This window comes from Sciurus carolinensis, chromosome 12 (assembly GCF_902686445.1).
Source record: "Sciurus carolinensis chromosome 12, mSciCar1.2, whole genome shotgun sequence".
In the NCBI taxonomy this organism is placed as follows: Eukaryota; Metazoa; Chordata; class Mammalia; order Rodentia; family Sciuridae; genus Sciurus; species Sciurus carolinensis.
Window position 1 is genome coordinate 63001574 of NC_062224.1, and position 22646 is coordinate 63024219.

General features: G+C 37.7%; 1 protein-coding gene across 2 annotated transcripts; it reads right to left on the bottom strand.

Moving 5' to 3' along the window:
* Positions 1 to 2139: 2139 nt before the first annotated feature.
* Positions 2140 to 21704, bottom strand: LOC124961049 (transport and Golgi organization protein 1 homolog). 2 transcript variants are annotated; one of them, XM_047519778.1, is made up of 24 exons: positions 21372 to 21704; positions 20513 to 20658; positions 17644 to 17665; positions 16811 to 16899; positions 16540 to 16617; positions 16340 to 16450; positions 15271 to 15342; positions 14986 to 15090; positions 14199 to 14321; positions 13987 to 14098; positions 13045 to 13100; positions 12866 to 12956; positions 12556 to 12694; positions 8382 to 8483; positions 7456 to 7516; positions 7306 to 7341; positions 7162 to 7229; positions 6942 to 7042; positions 6636 to 6773; positions 5887 to 5955; positions 5708 to 5784; positions 5512 to 5583; positions 3948 to 4119; positions 2140 to 2948 (listed from the first exon to the last, which is right to left on the bottom strand). In XM_047519778.1, exons 1-24 carry the CDS (start codon positions 21640 to 21642, stop codon positions 2620 to 2622), a joined length of 2640 nt encoding a protein of 879 aa, XP_047375734.1. In that variant the 5' UTR covers positions 21643 to 21704; the 3' UTR covers positions 2140 to 2619. The 2 variants fall into 2 exon arrangements, with proteins under 2 accessions (XP_047375734.1, XP_047375733.1); XM_047519777.1 differs by lacking the exon at positions 5512 to 5583 and having other exon boundaries at positions 21372 to 21699.
* Between the last annotated feature and the right edge of the window lie 942 nt (positions 21705 to 22646).

Sequence of the window (22646 nt, forward strand, 5' to 3'; positions counted from 1 at the left end):
TAACACCTGTATATGAGAGTAATAATTTATATGAAGAAGCATCTAGCATCCTTCACATAAGCAGGGATTAAATGAACAAACATATTTCTTCAGAATTAAAGAAGTTTAAATTGAACATTATGAATAGCTTAGTTTTAATTCAGGCCTGCATGAAATGACAAAGGAAACAAAAAAAAGTGATTGTCTTGAAGCAGTTCACACAAAATACTCCAGATCTCCCAAGTTATTAAATTCACTTTCCACGAGCGGGGCTAAAATGAGCTGCTGAATAATAACTATAACTGTAGTCATAATACTTTCAGGCTAAAACACTACTGCTTCACCAATGAAATAATCTTAGGAACTACACCCAGATACAATGAGCAGAAGAGCAGTTCTGAAGCACATCACTTTTGAGACAGAAAAGTTTGAGTGAATCAAGGGACATTATTCTCTACACCATCTGTATATGGGCAGCTACTTTGGGCTTTGCTACAGAAGCGCTACACTCAGATGGATGTAAGGGGAGGCAACTATGGGTGGGTTCAGAACTACTCAGATAAACTACAGAGAAGGCTTTACATCTTACTAATAGAATAAATAACAACACACACACACACACAAAAAAAAAAAAAAAAAAACCAAAGGCTTTGAAGGGAAAAATATTATTGTTTTGAATAAAAAAATAAATTTACCTTTCCTGTTTGATTATCATCCAACCTGGTTTCACCGTTATTTAAATGTGATTTTTAAATTAGAAGTTCCATTAGCCCGTTACAGAGGCACACACTTGTAATCCCATGGGCTCCGGATGTTGAGACAAGATCATGAGTTCAAAGCCAGTCTGAGCAAAAGCAAGGCCCTAAGCAGCTCAGTGAGACCCTGTCCAAATAAAATACAAAATAGGGCTGGGGATGTGTCTCTGGATGAAAAACAGAGTTCAATCCCCAGTACAAAAATAAATTAGAAATTATATTAACTGCAGCATTGCCTTATGTCCTTAGGAAGTTAAGAGATACGCTCAAAATTGGTCTTTGTGACTTCAATTTTATTTTTACATGGTTAAAAATGGCATATGCTATTACATGAAGTTTTCCTATTATATACAGCTGCTTCTGTTCTTGTTATTAAGTGGAAGTCATGTAGATTGAATTCCTCCTGGAGGACTCATGAATTCCTTTTGAATTCTGAGTTATCGTCTTTCAGGGATTCTGTCTTTCTAAACTACTGTCTTCAGTAGTTTTAGGAAAGAGATTTTGTTTCACACTGACCCTTTTGCTTCCTTTTCAGAATACTCTTAGTGAATTCAACAGAACAATGACATGTCATGCTCTAGGTTTCAATAATCCTATTACTTCCTAGGACTTAAAAGAATGGAAGAATGTAGTCTGGCAGTAAACAAAAGTACCAGCCTTTTAGAATGTAAATTTCATCTAAATCTTTAAATGTGTTGTAAAAGTGACTATAATTGATAGTACAGCTCTGGAGAACTAGTTCTTAGAAGCATTATTTTAAAGATAGTAGTTACAGGTTCAGGACTTTAAATATGGTACAATTCCAGATTCTGAGCCTTGAGTTTTCAGTAAAAGTAGCAGTGTTCAACTATTCATTGTAAAATCGTATCTAACAAAAAAAGGATTTAATTCAGCCCATAGTTGCTGATTGAAGACACATCAGAAGCCTTAGAGTTTCAATCATTCTTTCTCATAGGATTATATTATTATAATTTTTTTGGTCATATTTCTTGAAAATCAGTGGCAAGGTATGGGAAGGAGAAGAGACTGTACATTTTAAAAAAGAAATGCCCTTATTTTTTATAGACATGACGTATCACTTTGATTTTGCTGTTATACACCCTTAACGCAATAATGGCAAATGCAGTAGAACTTCAGGTAGAACAATCCTTGCTGCTAATGTGAACTCATTCTCAGATAGGCAGTGAGGGTTGGAAAAAAGCACATGAATGTGCTATAAATAGAACCACAGACTTCTCAGGAGTAAAAGAAATCCCTGTAGAGTCCACAGGTGAACAAGGGCCAGCTTCCTTAACAGTGAGCAACAGGGAGCTTGCTGCCAGGTCACTGTCTTCACTTCTGACTCTGAGTTTACTTTCCAAATGACACGTCTCATGACAATCCAATGAATCAACAGACACTTGAGGAATATTAATAAGCAATTTTTTATTTACTATCACTACAAAGAACTTCAGCAAGAAGGGAAATAAGTTTAGGAAATAAGTTGAGTGAACATTTTTAGCATAACAATGTGACCAGATATTACGATAGAAACATGAAGCTTGTGAACACCATTGCTTTCTATCAACTAGACTGCACTCAAAATAGGATAATGGAAATACATGTTCTTAAAGCATTTCCACAGGAAATGTTCATATTTTATGACATTCTAAATCTTTTAGCAATTATATATGCTACATTAACTAAAATACAGGTATTCCTTATTGCACACTTCAAAGCTGGAAGGCTACATTAGCTTAAGAGGTGACCATTATTTAAAAGGGGAATGGTAGCTTAGAATTTTTTGGCTCAAAAATGCACACACTGCCAAGGCACCCTTAAGACTTTTGGATTTCGAAGCCAATAATCCCTTTACACAATGAAGAGTGCACAGTCCACATTCTGACTAAGTGTCAGAGGTCATGGTTACAGGCTGTTTTAAAGCCTGCGAACAGTCCAGGCTACTGCTCTGAGAGGCAGATGAAGGCTCATCTCTAGAGCCTGAAGGTGTCAAGTCTCTTGCAGCAGGTGATGGTGAGTAGTCCTTGGGACCATGGTTTGGGGGTGGTAATCGGGTACCAGGAATGATGTACTCTCTTGGACCAAAAGAACCTAAAGGTCTAAGTGGTGTGGGTCCTGGTAAAAATTCCCAAGGGTCAAGAGGCAGATCCCGTTTTCCAGGTGGAATGCCTGGTGCATATTCTCTTAAGCATAGTGGTGGATGCACACCAGGACCTGGAAAATAAAAAGGAAGTTATGTAAATACCCACAAATGTATAAATGAGAATGATTTCAAGTATGTTAATATAGTTTCTCATCATTTCTCCCGGCCTAGAAAATCAAGTGGTGACATTCTGCCTTGACAGGAGAGGCAAAGTGAGCTTGAACAAATTTAGCTTACAGCCTATGGCCAACCAGCCATGAAGCAACATAGGAAGGATTTAAGCATGGCTCTCCTTAGCTCCAGGCTTGTCACTTTTGTATCCCCACCACATAATGGCAGAATTATTTCTACCTCAAAAGACCTCCATTTTTATTTGGAAGTACTATATACCATGACAAGAGGATAGATTATGAAATAAGAACTTCATTGCATCAAACAAATTTTGATAAAAGGAAATGCCACTGTCTACTACTGTATCAATTAAAAATTCATGGTGTATTTCAGCATGGACCTTATACATGCCATCAGAATCAAGGTGCATGCCCTCCTGGAAAAGGCCTTCCACAGCCACCTAATTCAACTCAGCAACATTTATAAGGTCAGTGTTAAATCCTCCTTAACACTTCTCTCTGACTTTTCTCAAGGTGAGGAGGGTTTGACTTTTCCTTTGCTATATTCTGTAACCCATTGCTTATGCTTCTATCATGGGTGGTTACAACTTTATCTTGTAGGCTGTACATATCTGTGACATTGTCCATCTCATCCACCTTTCCATCCATTGCAGTACATAGCCACTCATTTCCAACAAACATCTGCACAAGTAATTTTTCTGCTTTTCCTGTACATAGACGCTTTCCTTGTCTATGAGAGAGAGCTACTCCCTATCTCGGTATATGATATTGTAGTGCCTGCCCCATGTGCCCCAAGAAACTGGAGGAAAAGCTAAAATGTACTAAGCCACCTTTATTCCTGCACTGTAAAGCCCAGAGATAGCAACTGGTTTAGCAAGGAATAGAAAGAAAAGATGAATATGATTTACAGGTCAATCAGTAGTGTTCAGATCATCATACCAAATGGTGGAGGTCCAAAAGGCCCACCGAGCTGAAGTGGCCAAGGAAGTGGCCCAGGAAGTGGCCGAGGTGGCGGTCCATACTGAACAGGTGGTGGTAGGGGCCCTCCCACAGGGGAGCCCATGAGAGATACCCCTGGGAAACGAGGGGGTCCTTTGGTATCCATATTAACCTGAAATTTAAGATTTCAGAGCAGTTAGTTTTAAAATTCCTGTATATTAAGACAAAGTAACAACCAGGTAAATGCCAAAACCCAGGACAGGCACCTGTCCAGAGAGCACCATCAGTGCAACAAAACTCTACCACTCCCACACGTTCCCATCGGACAGCTGACAGAGGTTAGAAGGATGCCCCAAGAGCGAGCAGTGTGTGTTACCGATTATATCTGCACGGGAAAGGGAAAGGCAAGAAGACTGGCAGAAGGTATTAACAGGTGATTTCTGACCAGTACGTCATGCTCTATACACTACAGCCGATTTCAAAGGGAGCCCCTCCCCCACCACAGCTCTTTCATCACAATAGCTCAAGACTTGCATATTAAGAAGGTACAGAACATAATGAAAACTCCATTCTCTATGCATCTAATAACAGATATTATTCAGAGTATCTTCGGCAAGCCTTTCGTATATCATTCAAATTCCCACAACTTTTAGCATCTTATTTTAACTAAGTGGGAACTGAGGCAAGTTTGCTGAAGGTCTTCAGTGCATGTAAAAGGCCTGGCTTGAACTCAATCCCAGGTTTGCCTCTAAGCTATGCTCCTCCCACCTCTACTCCTCTCTATCAAAGGGTCTCTACTCTCTTTAAAGTCTTCAACTGAGAAGGGGTTTGGGGTCTTATCTAAGGTGCCCTTAGATAAAAAGATTTCTCAAAAAATGTATATTCCTGGTATAGACATACAAGAACTAGCAAGTATTTTCCAACACAATACTATATACACAAATTAGAAAGACAAAGCTTTCATATTTACTTTTATTTACACTACACCATATGAGATAATGACTATTTCCTAGAAGAAGTGGGTTGGAAACTAAGCAATTAAATTTTTATTTTAATACAGAGCAGCAGAAGACCTACCAGATATAACAGCTACACGAGTTACTAAAGAATGCACTCACGTGAACAAATGAGTCTACTGCTTGGGACTGGCTCAACAGGTCATTTCACATTATCATTATTCACTGAAACACTATTTCACTTCCAGAAAATCTGTTACCCATCTAATTTAAATCACTCAAAATCAGGTTTGCCTCCTACTGTACAAATGGAGGAACTCCTAAACACCATAATCCCAAGGATAATAATGATGAATTATGTAATGTATAATGAATTTACTTTGCCTTAGAATATTCAACACAAAATACAATGTGAAGTTGGAATGATGACTTTTCACATTCTGAAGTTAATGATGGTAACACACACTTCAGCAACACTCCCAAGTTAAGGAGAAAAGTACATTCAGTACTGCATGCAGTTTAAGGGAAACAAGGTCAATGTCATGTTCCTCATATCCTTCCCAGAAATACACAGAACCCCGTTCAGTCCTCAACCTCTAAGTACTTACTGCTATTGGATGCTCAGCCAAAGAAGTAACAGTGGGAACTGAGGGGGCCTCGGGTTCACAGGGAATGGTTTGCTTTTCAAAAAACAAATGCAGTAGCACAAATAGAACACAAACAGGGATGATGTAAAGAGCAAGTGCTGTAGGAAAGCTAATGTTCCTGCATGACCTCATGATTCACAATGTCTGCAGAATTTACCTTGCCCTCATCCATCACCTTGGCTGTAGAAGAGCTCCTGGAGCTGCTGTTCACAGGAGCTGGACCACGTCCCGGGTCTGTTTGAAGTCAGAGAATGAATTTAGAATCATTCCAACATGAAAAGAATAAATATCCTGCATCCACAATCCTAGAGTCTTTGAAATGACTTGGCCCCTTACCACAGGCAAAGCGTCTCCCAGATGCTTCAGAAGACCATCGAGGATGAGGAAAAGGTCCATCCATTGACCCTTGGGAAAGAAAGAACAAAGCCCTTGAATGTATTTTGCAGAAGAAAGAAGCCAATTGTGGGCAGGTCAGGGTTCAGCAATAACTAGAAAGCAACATTAAAGACTGGTTGCCCAATATATGTCACAATTAATGCAGAGACTTAAGTAAGTAAAAAAAGAAATGCCTTGGATTGAAAGACCAGCAGGAAGCCCTGCACATTAAAAGTACTGGTGCTGAACTTCAAGCTATAGACTTGAAGTATGTAGGCTTCTTTTCTTCAGTCTGTATAACCTGACTTCCAACTTACCAATACTATAGACATATTTAAAATTGGAAATAAGACTCAGTATTTCACATTATTATAATGACAATAGAAATATAATGCTGCATAGAGTTTTAAGGCTACTTTTAGGATATTTGAAAAAGGAATATCATAAAGAGTTAATTTAAAGATAAAGGCTTACAATTCACAGTGTAAAATTGTAAGGAAAAAAATAATAATACAGGGACCTCCAGGAAAAAAATGTTTTCTATTCTACAGTAGATTTTACAGCACACTATTTATCCAATAAGACAAAATAAGGAATCTTCTTCTATATATGTACAGGCCCACATTCTATAATGTTTTCAATAGAATACTCGAAATGGGGGAAAAAAACCCTTGAAACAGTTTATTGCAAATCAACATGTGAATGCTCACCAAATTCACTTCTACCCATATCTCTTCCATTCAGAGTAGTAGAGACAGGTCTCCCAGCTGGCTCTGCTGTCAGTGGAGGGGAACGTTCTCCAGCACTCACAGGATACGGGCCAAAAGACCCATTCTTCCTCAGTGGACCTAAGGACAACAATGCCTTGTTCCCACTTAAAAGCAGCCTTTACACTGCCCGCCCTTTAGCAAGTCATTCAGATTGTTTCATTAACCTTTACACACAGAAATAAAAAGTAATTTACATACATTCTGCACCAAGAAATAGTCTACCTCCCCTTACAAAGTGCCCCCTACCTCTCCGGGGAGGGTTTTGTGTCTTTGCTCTTTCTGCCATTGGTTTTAGAATCACAGGTTCATCTTGCTGCATTGCCATCTTTTGGGTCATTTCCAATAATCTTGAATATTGAGAAAGAATGGACTTCAATGTGAAACAGTAATCTACTCCTTCTTAGATACCATCTAGCATAGTCTTAAAACACTATAAAACATACAGGAAGGTATCAAAATCACATACTTGTGTCTCAAATTAGCAGCTTCCCTTCTCTCTTCAGCTATAGCTCTTTGTGCAACACGAGCTTTGAGCTATTAGAGAAAGAAATATTCAAATTTGGTTGTGTAGGCTATACACAAAATAAGAAAAGGGGGGAAAAAGTCTTACCCAGTTATCATGAGCTTTCTTCTCATGAGTGGCAATCTGAAAAAGACAACACATTAAAAAAAAATGTTTAGGGACTCATTATACTAGCCTATAATGGTCTGTATTAGATATCAAAAAATTCTGCAACTACACAACAGTATTAATCACTACCTGATTCTTAAATGAGCACTCTGCTTTCTGTATTTCTTCCTCCATTTCTTCAATTCTCCGCCTAAAAAATCACACTTGGTTTTATTAGTCAAAACAATTGAATAAAGTCTGAAACAATCTGACCATGTTCCCTTTACTCTGTCAGCTATACTTTTAAAGACTTCATCATACATAAAAAACACACTTTATCTAGTTATACCAATCATGTGAGATCAAAATTAACATTACACTCAGGTGCAATGGCACACACCTGGAATCCCAGTGACTTGGGAGACTGAGGCAGGAGGAACACAAGTTTGAGGCCAGCCTCAGCAATTTAGTGAGAATCTATGCAACTGAGACCCTGTCTCAAAGTAAAGAAAGGTCTGGGGATATAGCTCAGTGGTAAAGAGTCCCTGGGTCTAATCCCCAGGTTCAATCAATCAATCAATCAATAAATAAATATATAAAACCTAATACTATCTAATTGCTTTCTACCTTAACTGCGAGAGATTCTGAATTGATAAATTATAATTTCCTTAACTGTTCATCAATGTGCTCTCAAATAATTTTGCTACACATATCTTCTTCCTTAAAACTTTTCTTTTTTAAAATTATATCCATAAAAGATTTCACAGCTCTATCAAATGGCACATTAATGGTTTGAAAACATCACATACCAAACTGCTTTCTTAAAGAATTACTCCTACATACAAAACCCTCAGAACTCTTTGCATGAACCAAGTTCCCTTATGGTCTTGCCAGCATTTCAGTATAAGACAATTTTTGTTAATATTTTTCATTTGTTCAATTGAAATTTATTTTTCTTCTGTGTGAATTGAATGTATTCATATACTCTCATTACTTCTGTGCTCTTTTCTTCTACATCATGTCAAATCAGATTCAAAAGAAAGCTAACACTAGAGTTCATTAGACACTGAACTCACTTGTAAGTTTTAACTTCCTGTGCAGCCAAAACTGCCTTTTCATCTGCAGCTGACAGCCACTTTGCTCTTTCTTGTCTCTCATACTCTTCTTGACTCAGTTTCCTGAAAATAAAACCAGTTTTCAAGTCAAACTTTCTCTTTTCCCCTAGCAGTGTGTATGACTGCTCTATTCAAATGTCACTTCCCACCCTTCTCTAAAATGCTTAGGATTATAAAATAGGAAGCAATTCAAACCTGCAATTTAGGAAATCAAAACTGGCAAATCACTTACATTTTCTAACTTCTGCTCTTAATTCTCTAATTACCAGTAAATAAAACAAATGTAAAAATAATATGTGCCCCAAGGGAAAGTCTCCTACGCTCAAGATGATGAAAACTCACTTTACTTCTAAGTGGAAAGTCAGGACTGATCAACCTAACACAAACATATCAGGATAAAGCAGGGGAGAATTCTTTGCCATTTCTGCCATGACTAAGTACATCTTTGTCATGCAGAAATTTGTTTCCCAATCCAAGACTGCTACCCAGATAGAATCAGTCAATGAAAAACTTTTCTGAACATGTCTTCTAACCATACAATTCACCACAGAACATTTTCACACTTTAGACGCCAATTACAAAGGAAGTGTGATTAAGCAAAAAGGCAAATCTGAGTTCTGACAATGTCTACCAACCACAAAAAGAATCCAAACTGACCCATGATCAGGATATTATCTACTGACAACAAGTTTTAACATTGATCATGAAATCAAGACATTCATCTACTATAACAACGGTAGACACATTTAATGGTTTAAAAAATACTTTCTTCTATCCTTGCACTGCTTTAGCCATAGTTCCAATTCAAAAGATAAGTAACTTGAAACCTAATTTTCCATGAATGAGAAGGAAAATTAGAAGAATTATAGTAACCAAATAGAAAAGGGGGTTATGTAGTCTTTTATAACTGCTCATTTAATTCTTCAGCAAATATTTTGAGTGTCTGTAATATACTAGTTACTTATAAAATCCTGAAGAAGAAAGGAGCTCACTGTTTAAGATATAAATGATGACTCGGCTGGGATTGTGGCTCAGTGCTAAAGTGCTTGCCTTAGCATGTGTGAGGTACTGGACTCGATTGTCAGCACCACATATAGAGAAATGAATAAATTAAAGGTCCGCCGACATTTTAAAGGGAAACAAATATAAATGATGACTAAAGGAATAGAATAACTTCCCCCTGACTCTGCCTTAAGAAGGAATGTGGAAAAAACTGAGTCTTGAGGAAGAGGAGAGACAATTTTGTTTCCAATGATCAATGAACTAGCCTGAGAGCACAAAGAACAATCAAACCACCTTGAGAAGAATACACAGAATGTGTTTGAAGGGATCAGAGTTGATAAGGCAGGGAAGATATGTGTATGTGGCCAAGATTCATTAGAAAAAGGAATCTCAGACACACAAGTAAGGCTGGCATTAAGGAATCACTGTGACTTTACATAGTCTGGGAAGTAAAGTCAAGATTATGAATTTCATCAAAGGAATAGAAACTCCAAAACTAAAATAGTTGGATGTGGTGACCTACCTGTAATCCCAAATACTCGGGAGGCAGAGACAGAAAGATCAGATTGAAGATAGCTTGGAAAACACACTGAAACCCTGTCCCTTATGACAAGAGCAAGGAAGCGGGGGATATAGCCAATGGTAGAGCACACGCTCAACGTTCTGGTTTGAGCTTGTGATACCCACAAAAAACACAAAAACCTGAAAAAGGTTGGGGTTGTGGTTCAGTGCTACAGTGCTTGCCTCACACATGCGGGACACTGGGTTTCATCCTCAACACTACATGAAATAAATAAACAAAATCAAGGTATTATGTCCATCTACAACTGCAACAGTAGTTTTTCAAAAACCTGAAATACAGTAACTGAAATTAGTAACTCATTAATGAATGATTTTAGAAGCAGACTTGAGAAGTAAAGTAAATTGTAGCACTTTTAACTAGGTCAGAAGTAAATATCCAGAAAGAAGCAAATTCAGAATGTAGGAGGCAGGGGAAATCAACTTCTAACATCTTTTACTGAAATTAGAAGAGAGAATGAGGTAAAATTAACATTTAGAAAAAAGACCCCAATATTCAAAAGATGGTTAGTGGCCCCGAGTCTCATAAATGCAAGAGGTAAGGGGGTGTGGGGAGGACTACACCTAGGCACTCCCTGATACAACTGTTCAAAAGCCAGAGAGAAATGACTACAGGAACTAGGGCAGGGGTGAGACATTTGACAAAGGAAACAACAATGATAATGGACTCCTTAAAGAAAAATTTTAAAACACAAGACAATTAATTGGCTATCTTGAAAGTGCTAAACTAAGTAACAGTCAAAATTCAGCAACCAGAAGAAATAACTTTTAAAAATGGAAACTGGTTTCAACTCTAAGCAGGAAGTTTAGAATGTCCACCTACTACAATGCAGATTATAAAAGTAGCAATATTTAATGGATGAAAATGCTATTCTCTGTTTATCCTTATACTACACTCTGATACACTCATCAAACCTATCACTAAAGGACAATGTTCAAACAGAAAGAAAGTAATTTCAAAGGAGAGACCAACAATGTAGGATGAAGTACTACAGAAACTGTAAATATGTGTATAAATTGAATGAATGGTGAATGAATGTCTTGTGGAGTTTGTAGTATATGAAGTACTCACATCCATTACCACGACAGTATCTAATCTAATCCAGGAGCTACTTAAAGCACAGAAATAAATAAATCTTTTAATCTATGTTGGGTTTCTATGAAGTTCAGGATATACAGCATGGCCTTTAAATTACAAGAAGATGAATATAACAATCTGTGATTACACCAAGCTTACACAGGGGATGAGCAAAACAATTAAAAATATTTAAACTATTCATAAGATACAAGAAAGAAAAAACAGGTCATGAAATAGAAAGCTAATTCTTCAAAACTTAAGGCACATATTGACACGGATGGACTAGTATTTTAGAAAGTCCACTCAAGCGGTTGTAAAGAAAATTAATCAGAATTTCAAAGAAGCTATAAAAAGATGCAGGATGAAGACAGGTGATTAGTTAGGTAGTAACAGAAAAGATGACCCAGGCATGAGCTAACAGTGCCGGGGGATGAGTAACAGAGTACAAACCACAGAGCGGGACTGAATGGATTTTGCAGGAATTGAAAATCAACTGCCATTTAGGTCATTCAGATTACTAGTAGGGAGAGAGAAAAAAGGTGTTCTTTAAAGAAAAACAAGTGATGAAACAAGAAATGTTTCTCTGAAGCCGGCCAAGCATTTAGAATAAAATTTTGAGATTCTAAACAGGTTGCTTGGAGAGAAAGAATTAGAAAAGTTAAGGGTAAAGTTTCAATGTTTAATGGCATTACGCAGTAGAAGTCAAAAATACCTAAAAATAGTTAGGTCTGTAAGGTCTGGTCTTTGCTTCACAAGACAAAGACTGCTATATATATGACAAAGAATAAAATATAGTACCAAATACAAAATCTGACACAATCTATTATTAGAGAATTCAAATATTTTTGTGGATAAAAACTTCAAATGAACTGCCAAATTATATCTTTCCAAAGAAAACTAGCTCCGTGACATGTATATTTCAGAAGATTAATATATAAATAAATACTAAAAATGAGCACTTCTGTAATCAGAACTGCTAAGGTCCTCATCACAGTTCAATTGTTCAGTGTGAACAGCTGAGATATTCGAGTCCAAAACTTACTTCAATAATACCTTCCATAAGTAAATTTTATTCCTTTTAGAAGTTTTCAGTCTGAAAAATGCCATCCAAATCACTCAGGATTTTAAAGGTCAACAGTTAGAGATATAAGTTCAAAACATATTAGAATTACATGACTGATCACAATGTTAGGAAACTGAAATAATGATGGGATCGCAGGAAGCATCTGGATCTTCAAAAGACAGGTATTTCCACATCAGTAACTGTTAGTACCAGTTAGCTACTCCCGCTTCATATGAATCTGACAATCGGTTAGATGGAAAAAAGAATGTGAGTAATGGCACACAAACCACAAAGGGAAAAAACAAATTTCTATTAATTGCAACTGGAAGAAACTGTAAATATTCTTTCAAAAAGATAAAATCATCTGTATGAGGTCACAGACTGATAGCAATAACAAACAATGAAAACCTTACCTGTGCAGAGCCATCTCCTCCTGCTGGTACAGTTCATTTAAAATGTCCACTTTCTGACTCAGAGTTTTGCACTCATCTTGCAGTCCAGCTTTAGCAGATTGGAGTGAATTGCGGTCATCTTCTAATTTCTTTATTTGGTCTGTTAAAAGATAAAACGACTGATCTCTATATGTGTACGAGGACTTGAGAACTTGTTTGAGGGGCAGTGCTGAGAAAAATGAGAAGCAAGAGAGTAAAAAGTCATTCTTTATCTTTCCATAAGATTTTGGACTTCCCAGCATCTGGCAATTTCATCTCCAGAAGAACCCACCTTCTAGGTTACCCTTTGCAGACATCGAGGCTCTTAGTTTCAGTTGTAAAAGTTTTAGATCCTCTTCAACTACTGATATTGCAGTTTGTGTCTAAAAATTACAGGAGAGAGACATACTCTTAATAGTGAGGCACAGGAAGCATTCACAGGCACTATGGGACTCTCATGAAGAACTGTACCTCAGAGACGTCCAAGAGCTGCTTAATTCGAATTTTCACCTTCGCACTCTGGTCACCTGAAAAACAAAAGATGTTAACTGCTTTTCATTTCCTTGCTTTTTAAATCTATATTCTCCCAACATCCCCAAACTCAACAATGACCTCGTTTCAAACACTGAAAGGAAAAAATCAATTGAACAACGAAACTGAGTAAATTCATTGACTCAAGAGAACTGCAAGCTTAGATTTAAGAAAAAAAAATGAATTCCTAGTTTGTGCAATAAAAATGTGATCTGTGCTACTCTTGTAAGATAAAAGCCTTTCTTCTCGCACACATCTGTCTCCACCTGCACAAGTAAGTGTCTTATTTAGAAAGATTCAATCCTCTAGTTTATCCTTGAATCTACCAACAGGTGTGGTGTAAAACACTCTATGCAAGCTATATCCAACTTGGGAGAGAACATCTGGAAATATTTTCCACATCAGTAAACACTGCTATCCAACCCTCTAGCTTCCTTATAGCATCTAGCCTCTGTTCTCACAGCCTTAGTTTAAGGCTCCAAACACCTCACTACTCTTAAAACTGCCATGGGCCTTAAATCCCCAGAGTCACAGAGATGATGAGTATCAAAATCAAATATCACCTGTATAAAGTTGAGAAACAAGTGTCTCTTACTGTACAATGTTCAATACTCAGAGGTTGAAGACATGACTGTTGCTCTGTACTCTACTTACCTAGTTCTCAATGGGAACTTCACATGCCTATTCTTCACAGGCCTATTGCTACACTACACCCCAGCAACCCACCTCTGCCAATGCAACAGACGTTTCTACAGATCCAGGAAGAATCACCTACACTTCTGCACAGAGCTTAAGAAGAAATTCAGTCAGCTGAAAAGTGGCATCTGTGTACTTAAAGACAGGAAGCAAACAAGAATTCAACCTCCCTGAGACCAATCTTACCTCCTACTTCTCCATTGGCTAGTTCATCTGACTCACCTCCTCCTTCATTTTGACCCTCACATTCCGATTCAAGCTCTATCCGATTCAGCTGTGTAATATAATTAGTCAAAGCCTAGAAAAGAAGTAAAAGGTTGGAAGAGTCTCTCAATATTAATTCAGAAGCTTTCAGGAAAATTCCCAACACCAAGCATGTATTTGGAGAATAAACTTACATTAATATTATCATCTTTCTGAGTAAGAGCTACTTCTATATCTCTCTGGGACTTCTCAAATGATTTTATTTGCTCACTGAGCTCAGCATGTGATTCACTCCAGTCTTGGATTTCCTGCTGCAACTGAAAAGTCAAAACATGTGAATTCCTATGGGTTAGGGTGGGGTTTTGCCCTGGAGACATCAGGACCACAAGATTTAGACAGGGAAATAGAAAGCCATACCTCCTTGGTAGCCTGTCACTAAGGGTTGAGACCTCACTTAAGGAAGAGGGAAGAGTGGCCCCAACCCTCAGAGCTGCAGTAAGAACATTAGAGCTGTCAAGGAAGTTGACCCTGTTGATTACATTCCCCAGAAAATTGCTGCCAATTCAAACCACTTTCTTCCAGTAGGAATGGATGGGCATACGTGACTGGCTCCTGAATTCAGACTCCTTATCATATAACCTTCCCTTGGCCCGTGAAGAAGTAACTACTCAAAAAAGGGTTATAAAATACTTAATTTTCTGCGTGAAGAAGTTTCTTTGAGGCTATCAAGTTAATAATTGATTGATGTTTGATAAGAAAAGACCAACACTCCAAGGACTGAAATAAGTTATAAGGAATAGAAAATTCCAAACACATGTAGAACGCATATATGCACCCCATTTGAGGAGAAAGGTTTATATTTGCACATCTAACAAAAGGTCTTGCATGAATAATTCCTTACCTTAGAAACAAATCCAAGATACAAGGTAATAATATTCACTTCCCTAGCTTACATTATGTATGACATCAATTTTTCTTTACCTGCTCTTTCTTCTTCTTAAGTCTAGCATTTTCTTCCTGAACCCAATGGCATTCACACTTCACCTTGTATTCACTAAGCTTAGCTTCATGAAGAGCAATTTGAACCTAATGAAAAACACCACAGTTAGTGAATTTATTCCACAGAAAAAAACAAAGTTACACTTTCCCAAACCAGACATCATGTAGTTCTCATTTGTTGCACATTTTAGCACACCTTAAATTTTTGGTCTTCAACCAAACTAATATGTTGTATTAATATCCTGTAGCAGGTGTTGGCAAGTTTACCTGGGAAAATTCTGAAGCATTCATTGAAATAACAGCCTTTAACTTCTCTACAGAGTTCTTCATTTCTATTATCTGTCAGTTGAAAATAGAACACAAAATATGCATGAGGATTTCAGTAGAAATACTGTAGAAATATACATATATGCTAAAAAAGATAAACAAGACAAAATGTATTTCAGCCCACCCCCTTACATTTCAGGTAACCAGACTAGAAGGTCAAAGTAGAGAAAATGAAAATGAAATAAGGAAATAAAATTTTTAAACATACAAAAAATTAGTTACTCTTTTAAGTACACCAGTTCAAATTAGGAATTTTTTTCTAGTGATGGAGAAAAAAGATTTCCCAAGATCATGTTAAAGCTCTCTTGCCTGAAGTAAAAATGAGAGAATCTAAGGGAGAATAGACAGATCTCACGTACAGAAGAATTCCAAAAAACTATAAAGATATTTGCTCCTCCAGGTAGTGGAACAGAACTCTTCACTCTTTGCAGTCCTGGGATTGAATCCTGGGCCTTCTGCATGCTAGGCAAGTGTTCTACCATCAGCTGTATCCTTAGCCCTTAACTCTTCACACTTTCACTATGGACTGTACATAGTAACTTCCAAAGAATAGGTAAGGGATTGGAAGAATCCCAGTGGAGAAATCTGGTGAACACTACCTCAGCTAGGTGATCAAGCTTACCTGGGGGTGGGATATTTCAGAACACTCTCGACTATCTTTGCAACTTTTATATAATTATAGAACTATTCTAAAGTAAAAAGTTTTAAAACATAGGATGCTGTAAAACAAAACTATACAAACACTCTTCGATGAGGCAATAGTTCCTGCATGTTTCAGAGGTCAGAGCAAAGCAATATGAAAATTATCCAGGATTGAGGACACCAATATAAAAATAATTTCTTGGATCAGTACTGAAAAGTTCCACAAAATGGGCAGAAGCAGGTTCAACTTCCCTGACTTCTAATCTGACTTTACTTAACACCATGGGGATAGTCCAATTTAATCCATTTTACTTCAAAATACTTCAAAAGGCAAATTACACTAACACTTAGCCACCAAAACTCTTACCAAGTCCTCATTGTTGACATTCTGTTCTCTCTCAGATTCTAACACAACATGAAGACTTTTAACTCTGTCCTCAAGAATCTCATTAGTTTCTTCAAGTAGCTTGATTTTATTCTACGAAGACAGATATTAAGATTAATAGTTACTCATTACATTGACTTTTGAGTTTAGAACGTAACTCCAATAAAACAAGGGATTTGTACCTTATATTTCATTCCTACGTCAGAGAGGACCATATTTTGTTTTTTGGTTTCTTGGACATGTTTCTTTGATTCCTTGATCTATGTAAAATAAAGTATTCACAATTAAAAGATACATGTTATAGTCTTACTAAAACTTACTTCCAGGTAAGTGACCCCTTCCAGAATGAAACAAACATTTAAAAATGATTTAAAAATATCTCAAAACTATAAAACAGGTGGAAATGATTCAAGCTGGAATCAAGGGGGTAATAAACTAGAAAAATAATTCTACCTTCTGTTCAAAATTTGACACTGTTTGCACTAGTTCTTCATTTTCTTTCTTCATGTTCTTTAACTTTTCAGAAATTTGCTGTTCAGTAACTAAAGGGGAGGGTCCAGATTATTACAATCACTAAATGAAATTCAGTTAAATCGACCGAAAGTGAAGACATTTTATCTGGCATTATGAGGAAATACTTCTTTGCATAACTATTATGCCCTTAAAAAGCAATCTATAATTAATAGCAATAAGGGTGGGAAACACTATTAAAATTTAAGAAAAATATAAGAATGATGATATTTCAATTGAAGCTCATTTCAAAGATGAGAAATACAGTAAAATGTAGTTTGATATTTCTCACTTCTTTTTTTTTTTTTTCGCTTCTTCTTCCCCTCACTTCTTAAAACACTTTCTTTTCAGAAAATGGAATCATTTCAAATTTATATAAATTTCTGGCAAAGAAAAACAAAATGAAAGCATACTGACTCACATTACCATTCTTTTATCTACTTGAGTCAATGATTGAATGTATGATTAAATCATTAGCACAAAATACTGTTCAAATGTACTACATCTGCATTACATCAATATTCAAAGTGAATATGCCCCAATTTAAAACTAATCATGTTCTTCCCACAATTTGTTCTTCCTCATCTGCTATCTCAGTTGGTACCATCAACATCTACTCTATTATCCAAGTTAGCAACCTAGGAATAGTAAAAATTTTAGGAGTTAAAAAAAAAGAAACATAAACAATTACTATCTACTTCTAACATACATACAACACAGATCAAACACAAATACAAAGAGTTACTAAAAGTTACAGTAGAAGGCTAAAAATTTACCTTGATATACTGTTTCTTTGACCTAAAAGAGAGAGAAAAAAAGATTAAATTTGGTGTCATGCCTCTGCTTAAAAGAAACAGAACCAAAACCAAATGAGAATATAATAACTGTCTGGTTCTGGATTAAAAAATAAGTAAAGGAGAATAAGCATTTCATTAGCCTCTGTCAAATAGAAATACTAAGGTATGTATCCTATGCTGCAGTGAATATATATCTATTCCAATCTTAACGACTTGAGAACTTACCTTTAATAATAGAAATGGCTACTATTTTCAGAAAAGTACACTAATGCTTCACTTACTCAAAATTGTTTATTTGATAATTCTAAACAGCCAGGATAAAGTCTAGGAACAATGACTGTTCAAAGAACTCTGAGGAAACAAAATTAAAGATATGCCACTTGTTTATTTTCTTAGATGTCAATGGACCTTTATTTTATTCATCTCTTTATATGTGGTGCTGAGAATCAAATCCAGTGCCTCGCACAGGCTAAGCAAGGGCTTCTATCACTGAGCCACAATCCCCCAACCAACACGTGCTGCTTTCACTCACCAAAAAACATCTCAGAACTCCAATTTCAATTTGGCTATTGGCTGAATTTAAAAATAATCTAAGAGGCTACATCACCTATTTCTGAAAACCACTAAAAATAGTGGTAAGAAATCTTTAAAAAAAAAAAAAAAAGATTGCTAGAAGAAAATACGCAGGCAACAAGAGAAATGACAGTTAACTTCTTCTGGAAAGAGCAAAACCTGAACCATTTCCCAAAGACGGCAATGAACTGTCACATAATAAAACCTAAGCAATCATTCTTTTAAAACTTCACTAAATTTCTTTGTAAATTAGCATATATTTCTCTTTGTCAATGTTATAAATGGTGATGGGATACTCAGATGTATCCACAGATCATCCATGGTATCTTGGTAATACTGTAGACCCTAAAATACCACTTAGAATGATCTTGTTATAGGAAAATACATTCAGAAAACTCCAACATAGAAAGAAATGGACATTTCTCTAATGTCATAGCCTTACTAATCAGAGAGTAAGCTTTCACCCAAAATGACAGCAGGGGAAAATGGGAAGTAGCAAAAAGCAGGCATCTAAGGCAGGGACCAAAACTCCAAAGTCAAATGCTGAGACTTGAGGAGCAGCAGCTAAGACCCAGATCCTACCTAACCTAGTGAAAATAGAAACAGGTGCCAGGGTTCTTGAAGGAACAAAAAGAGAAATAGAAAACATTTTCATTTTTCCCTTTTCTCTTTACCTTTCTATCCTCCTTTTTCCTTTTAGCTGAGAACCAGTTCAATGAGATTAGAAAAGTCCTCAGAGAAATCCATGCAAAGGATTCTTCTTTTTAAGAAGGCATTTCTTTTTAAGTGCTTTTATACTCAATTGTACAAGGAGAGGAAACTTGTATTAACAATGGAATGTCCGAAATGATCAAGTAATCAGAAAAGGAATACTAAGATTTGGAGAGATTTGCGGCCAATGTTTCTGGCCACTTTTACTGCTGAGTTTCCACTGATGGCTTTTCATGCAAAGTTCACTTACCTAAATAATTTTCCTACGATTATGTTAAGTAACTTATCAAGCAGAATGACCTACAGTACAAACCTACGTATGTTTAAGCATATATACATGTATACATACGCAGACGCGTATGTATGTACACACATGCATAGACAAATTCTGCTCAGAAAAAAAAAAGACTAAGAAACAAAAAATGTAATAATATGTCTCTGGACAACATATAATCTATACTTCCAAATAAAAAGCTATTTCTTTAACATATGATTGAATGACAAAATCTGGGAAATGCATATATAAAAGACTGAAAAATTACTTCATCTGCTTTTCATCATTTTGCTATATTCCTCTGCAGCATTTTTTTCTTGTGTATGTGTTTATATAATATACTGTTCATCAACATTGAAATTTTAATTTCTGCTTTTTTCTATTTCACATTAAATTGTGAGCATTTTCTGTGCCTCAAAGTCTTTGAAATATATAAAGCTGCATACTATTCCATTATACGAACATATGAGAACTTAAAAAGACCCCTGTAATGGAATAAGTTGTGTTAAGTTTTCAATCTAATACACAGTTCCACTGAAAACTCTTACCGAAAATCATTAAAGCATAGTTAGTTATTTCTTTAGGATAGATTACTAGACATATTATGCTACATAAAAGGATATTTATATAACCTATCCCATCTTTTATCTCACTTGAAGACTTCTGATACATATGAAACTACTGGTCAGAATGGCTGTAAGAATTACCAGTTCTTGTTTAGTACTGGCTAACTGTGGGGAGCCATTCTTATATAGCAGAATCAAAAGAGATTGAGCCATGGGACACAGAGGCCTGACTTCTAGGAACTGGCAGTCTTAGAGTTTTGTCCCAGATTGCCAGGGAATGTGTGGTGCTGTGTGGGAGTGGTTCCCTGTATAGTTCTATGTTAGTTTCCCTGAGAAAATGGCACCCCTAACTCCACTCCATCCTGTTCATCACAGAGGGTTCCTCCTGGGTCTTGGCTCCCTTTACCTGTGAGACTATAAATAAAGGAGTAGTAAGTAAAAATAATAATAATAATAATAATTACCAGTTCTTCCAACTGTACCTACCTCATTCTTCATCTTTAGGTTTTGATACAAGGAACTTATAAATTGAAGTTTTCTCCATGAGATTTTTCACGTTATCTTAAATCTTTACCAACACAAAGATTACACTAAATTATTTTATAAAGTGTGACTTCAACCACTAATTTGTGTTTAAGTTAGTAAACTGGAAAGGGGAGGGGCAGTGACTACAGAATACCCCATGCATTTATGTGCTAAGGTAGAAGGAAGTTAATTTACTCACAACAAGAACAGTTCTCCAGAAGAAAATGGCAAATGAAACAATTCCCAAGAAGACAGTGAGAAGTACAGGCTTCCACGGCAGTCCATAAAAATCAGGCCCAGGCTGAACACCATTGGGCAATGTGGCAACTAGCTGAAATAGACAAGTCAGAAGCAATGAGAAAACTTACATTCATAACAAAACAGTCACAAAGATTCATCATGGCAGTTCCAAAACCACCACCATCATCTGAAAACTACCTCCTCAACATTCTCCAATAGCTTCTTGGAGAGACAGGATCCTGGCAGTGTCATATTTCTTGTTTGCCCGCAGTGTTTAAATACTTTAAATTGAGCATCTATTTCCATTTGGAATAGGCCCTGGCGACATCATATTGTCTAACACCTGGTTAGAATCCCTCCCTATGATAACCGGTCTTTATGAGTAAAAAAAATTACGAAAGACAAAAACTTAAGTATATGAGGAATCTAACTTCCTTCTATGAAAGTCCATGTCTAACTCTAAATGTGCGCTCAAAGCGAGCCTATCAAACACCAGCCTTCGCTCCTCTACTCCACACCGCCCTCCTCAAGTGTCCAGAGGACTCTCGTTCTGGCCCCACCTCCCAACAGTCTCCAGAGGGACAAGACCTACTGTGACGTATAGCTGCATTTGGGAACCTAGCAAGGGGCTTGCCACCTCTCCGTACTGCGTTATAAAGTGCAAAGAGGAGAGCGTCCAGTGCACTCACCGGCTCGCTTAGCAATACAGCTCGGTGCTGCCTGCCCGGGCCTGACACGCTCCATTTCCCCGTCGCCCTCAGTCAGTGCAGCCACTCCGCTCACCACTCAGCCACCCGCCGGCCACAGCGGGGTCCCTCCTACGAGGGCTGCGTAGAGCACCGTCAGGGGTCCCAGAAGCTCGGGGTCCCCGGGAGATGCGGCGACACAAAGCACGGCGGCAGGTACTGAGTCCATTGTGCACGGACAGCTGAGCGGAGACGATGCTTCCCTGCTGAACCGCACAGGACTCAGACCTCTTCCGCCGTTTCCTACTTGCGAAGGATGCAGCACGGGGGGCGGGTACTGGGAATGACCCTCGCCTTCCCCCGCCGCTGGCGCTTCCCGCCCTACGCCTGCAAAACACCTCATCAGCCGGTGGTGCGGGGCGGACCACAGTGCGCGGAGCTTGCGGCGTAGCGGAGAGGAGACGGGAGGGATGGGAAGGGGAGGGGCGGGAGCGGGAAGAACCCACTGCGGTTTCCGGCGGGGAAGAGCGGAGCAGAGCCCAACGGAAGAGTCCAAGTCAAGGGACACGGGGAGCAAAGAGGCTCATCTGATCCCGGAACTGGGATAGGACACGCGGTTTAGAGCGCCCCCAAAACAACTTGGCATCTAACAGAAGGGGAAAAAGTAGAAAGTCAGGCCTCCTGGGCCCTCCCAGGGCAGAACTCTTTTGTCACAATGTGCTGAGACACCAGGTACCTGCCCCAAAGGTCCAGACTGGAGGAGTCGCCTCTCCTGCTCCCTTGGGAAGGACCGCTGCTCCGAGTGGTCATTCCTTCCCTGCTCACTCCATTCCTGTGCTGATTCTCCCCTGACCGACCTCTACTTCTGAATGGCACTGCTTTTTAAAAGTTTCACCCTATCATTTCATTATTTCTCCTACACCAATGGCTTCATTCCTGGATGCCACTTTTTAAGGTTCAATGACTTGTGGAAAGGATTAGGATCATGAATAGCCTGGACAGCACGTGCTAAATGTTTAAGAAACTGGGGACATTTAACTTGGTGAGGGAATATATATATGTGGATCTTTAAAAACAAGTCAAGTTGAATATAGTCGATTCAAAACAATAGTCAAGAATAAGCACGAAAGCAAGAAAAATAAGAGCAATGAAGCGGGAAGGAGGAGGGGAAGGCAAACTATAATGAAAACTTGTACCATCATGGAAGCCCGAGATACATAGAGATTGTGGGACAGAATAGACCATCCAGGAACAGAACCAACTGCACTGGACATTTGGGATACAATAAAATTCAGTTGGGGGAAAACAGACCTTTTAATAAGTAGTATTTGCATATAGTCACATGAAAAATGATAAAATTGTTTTTTTCTCTAATTATTCACAAGGATAAACTACAAATGGATAAGA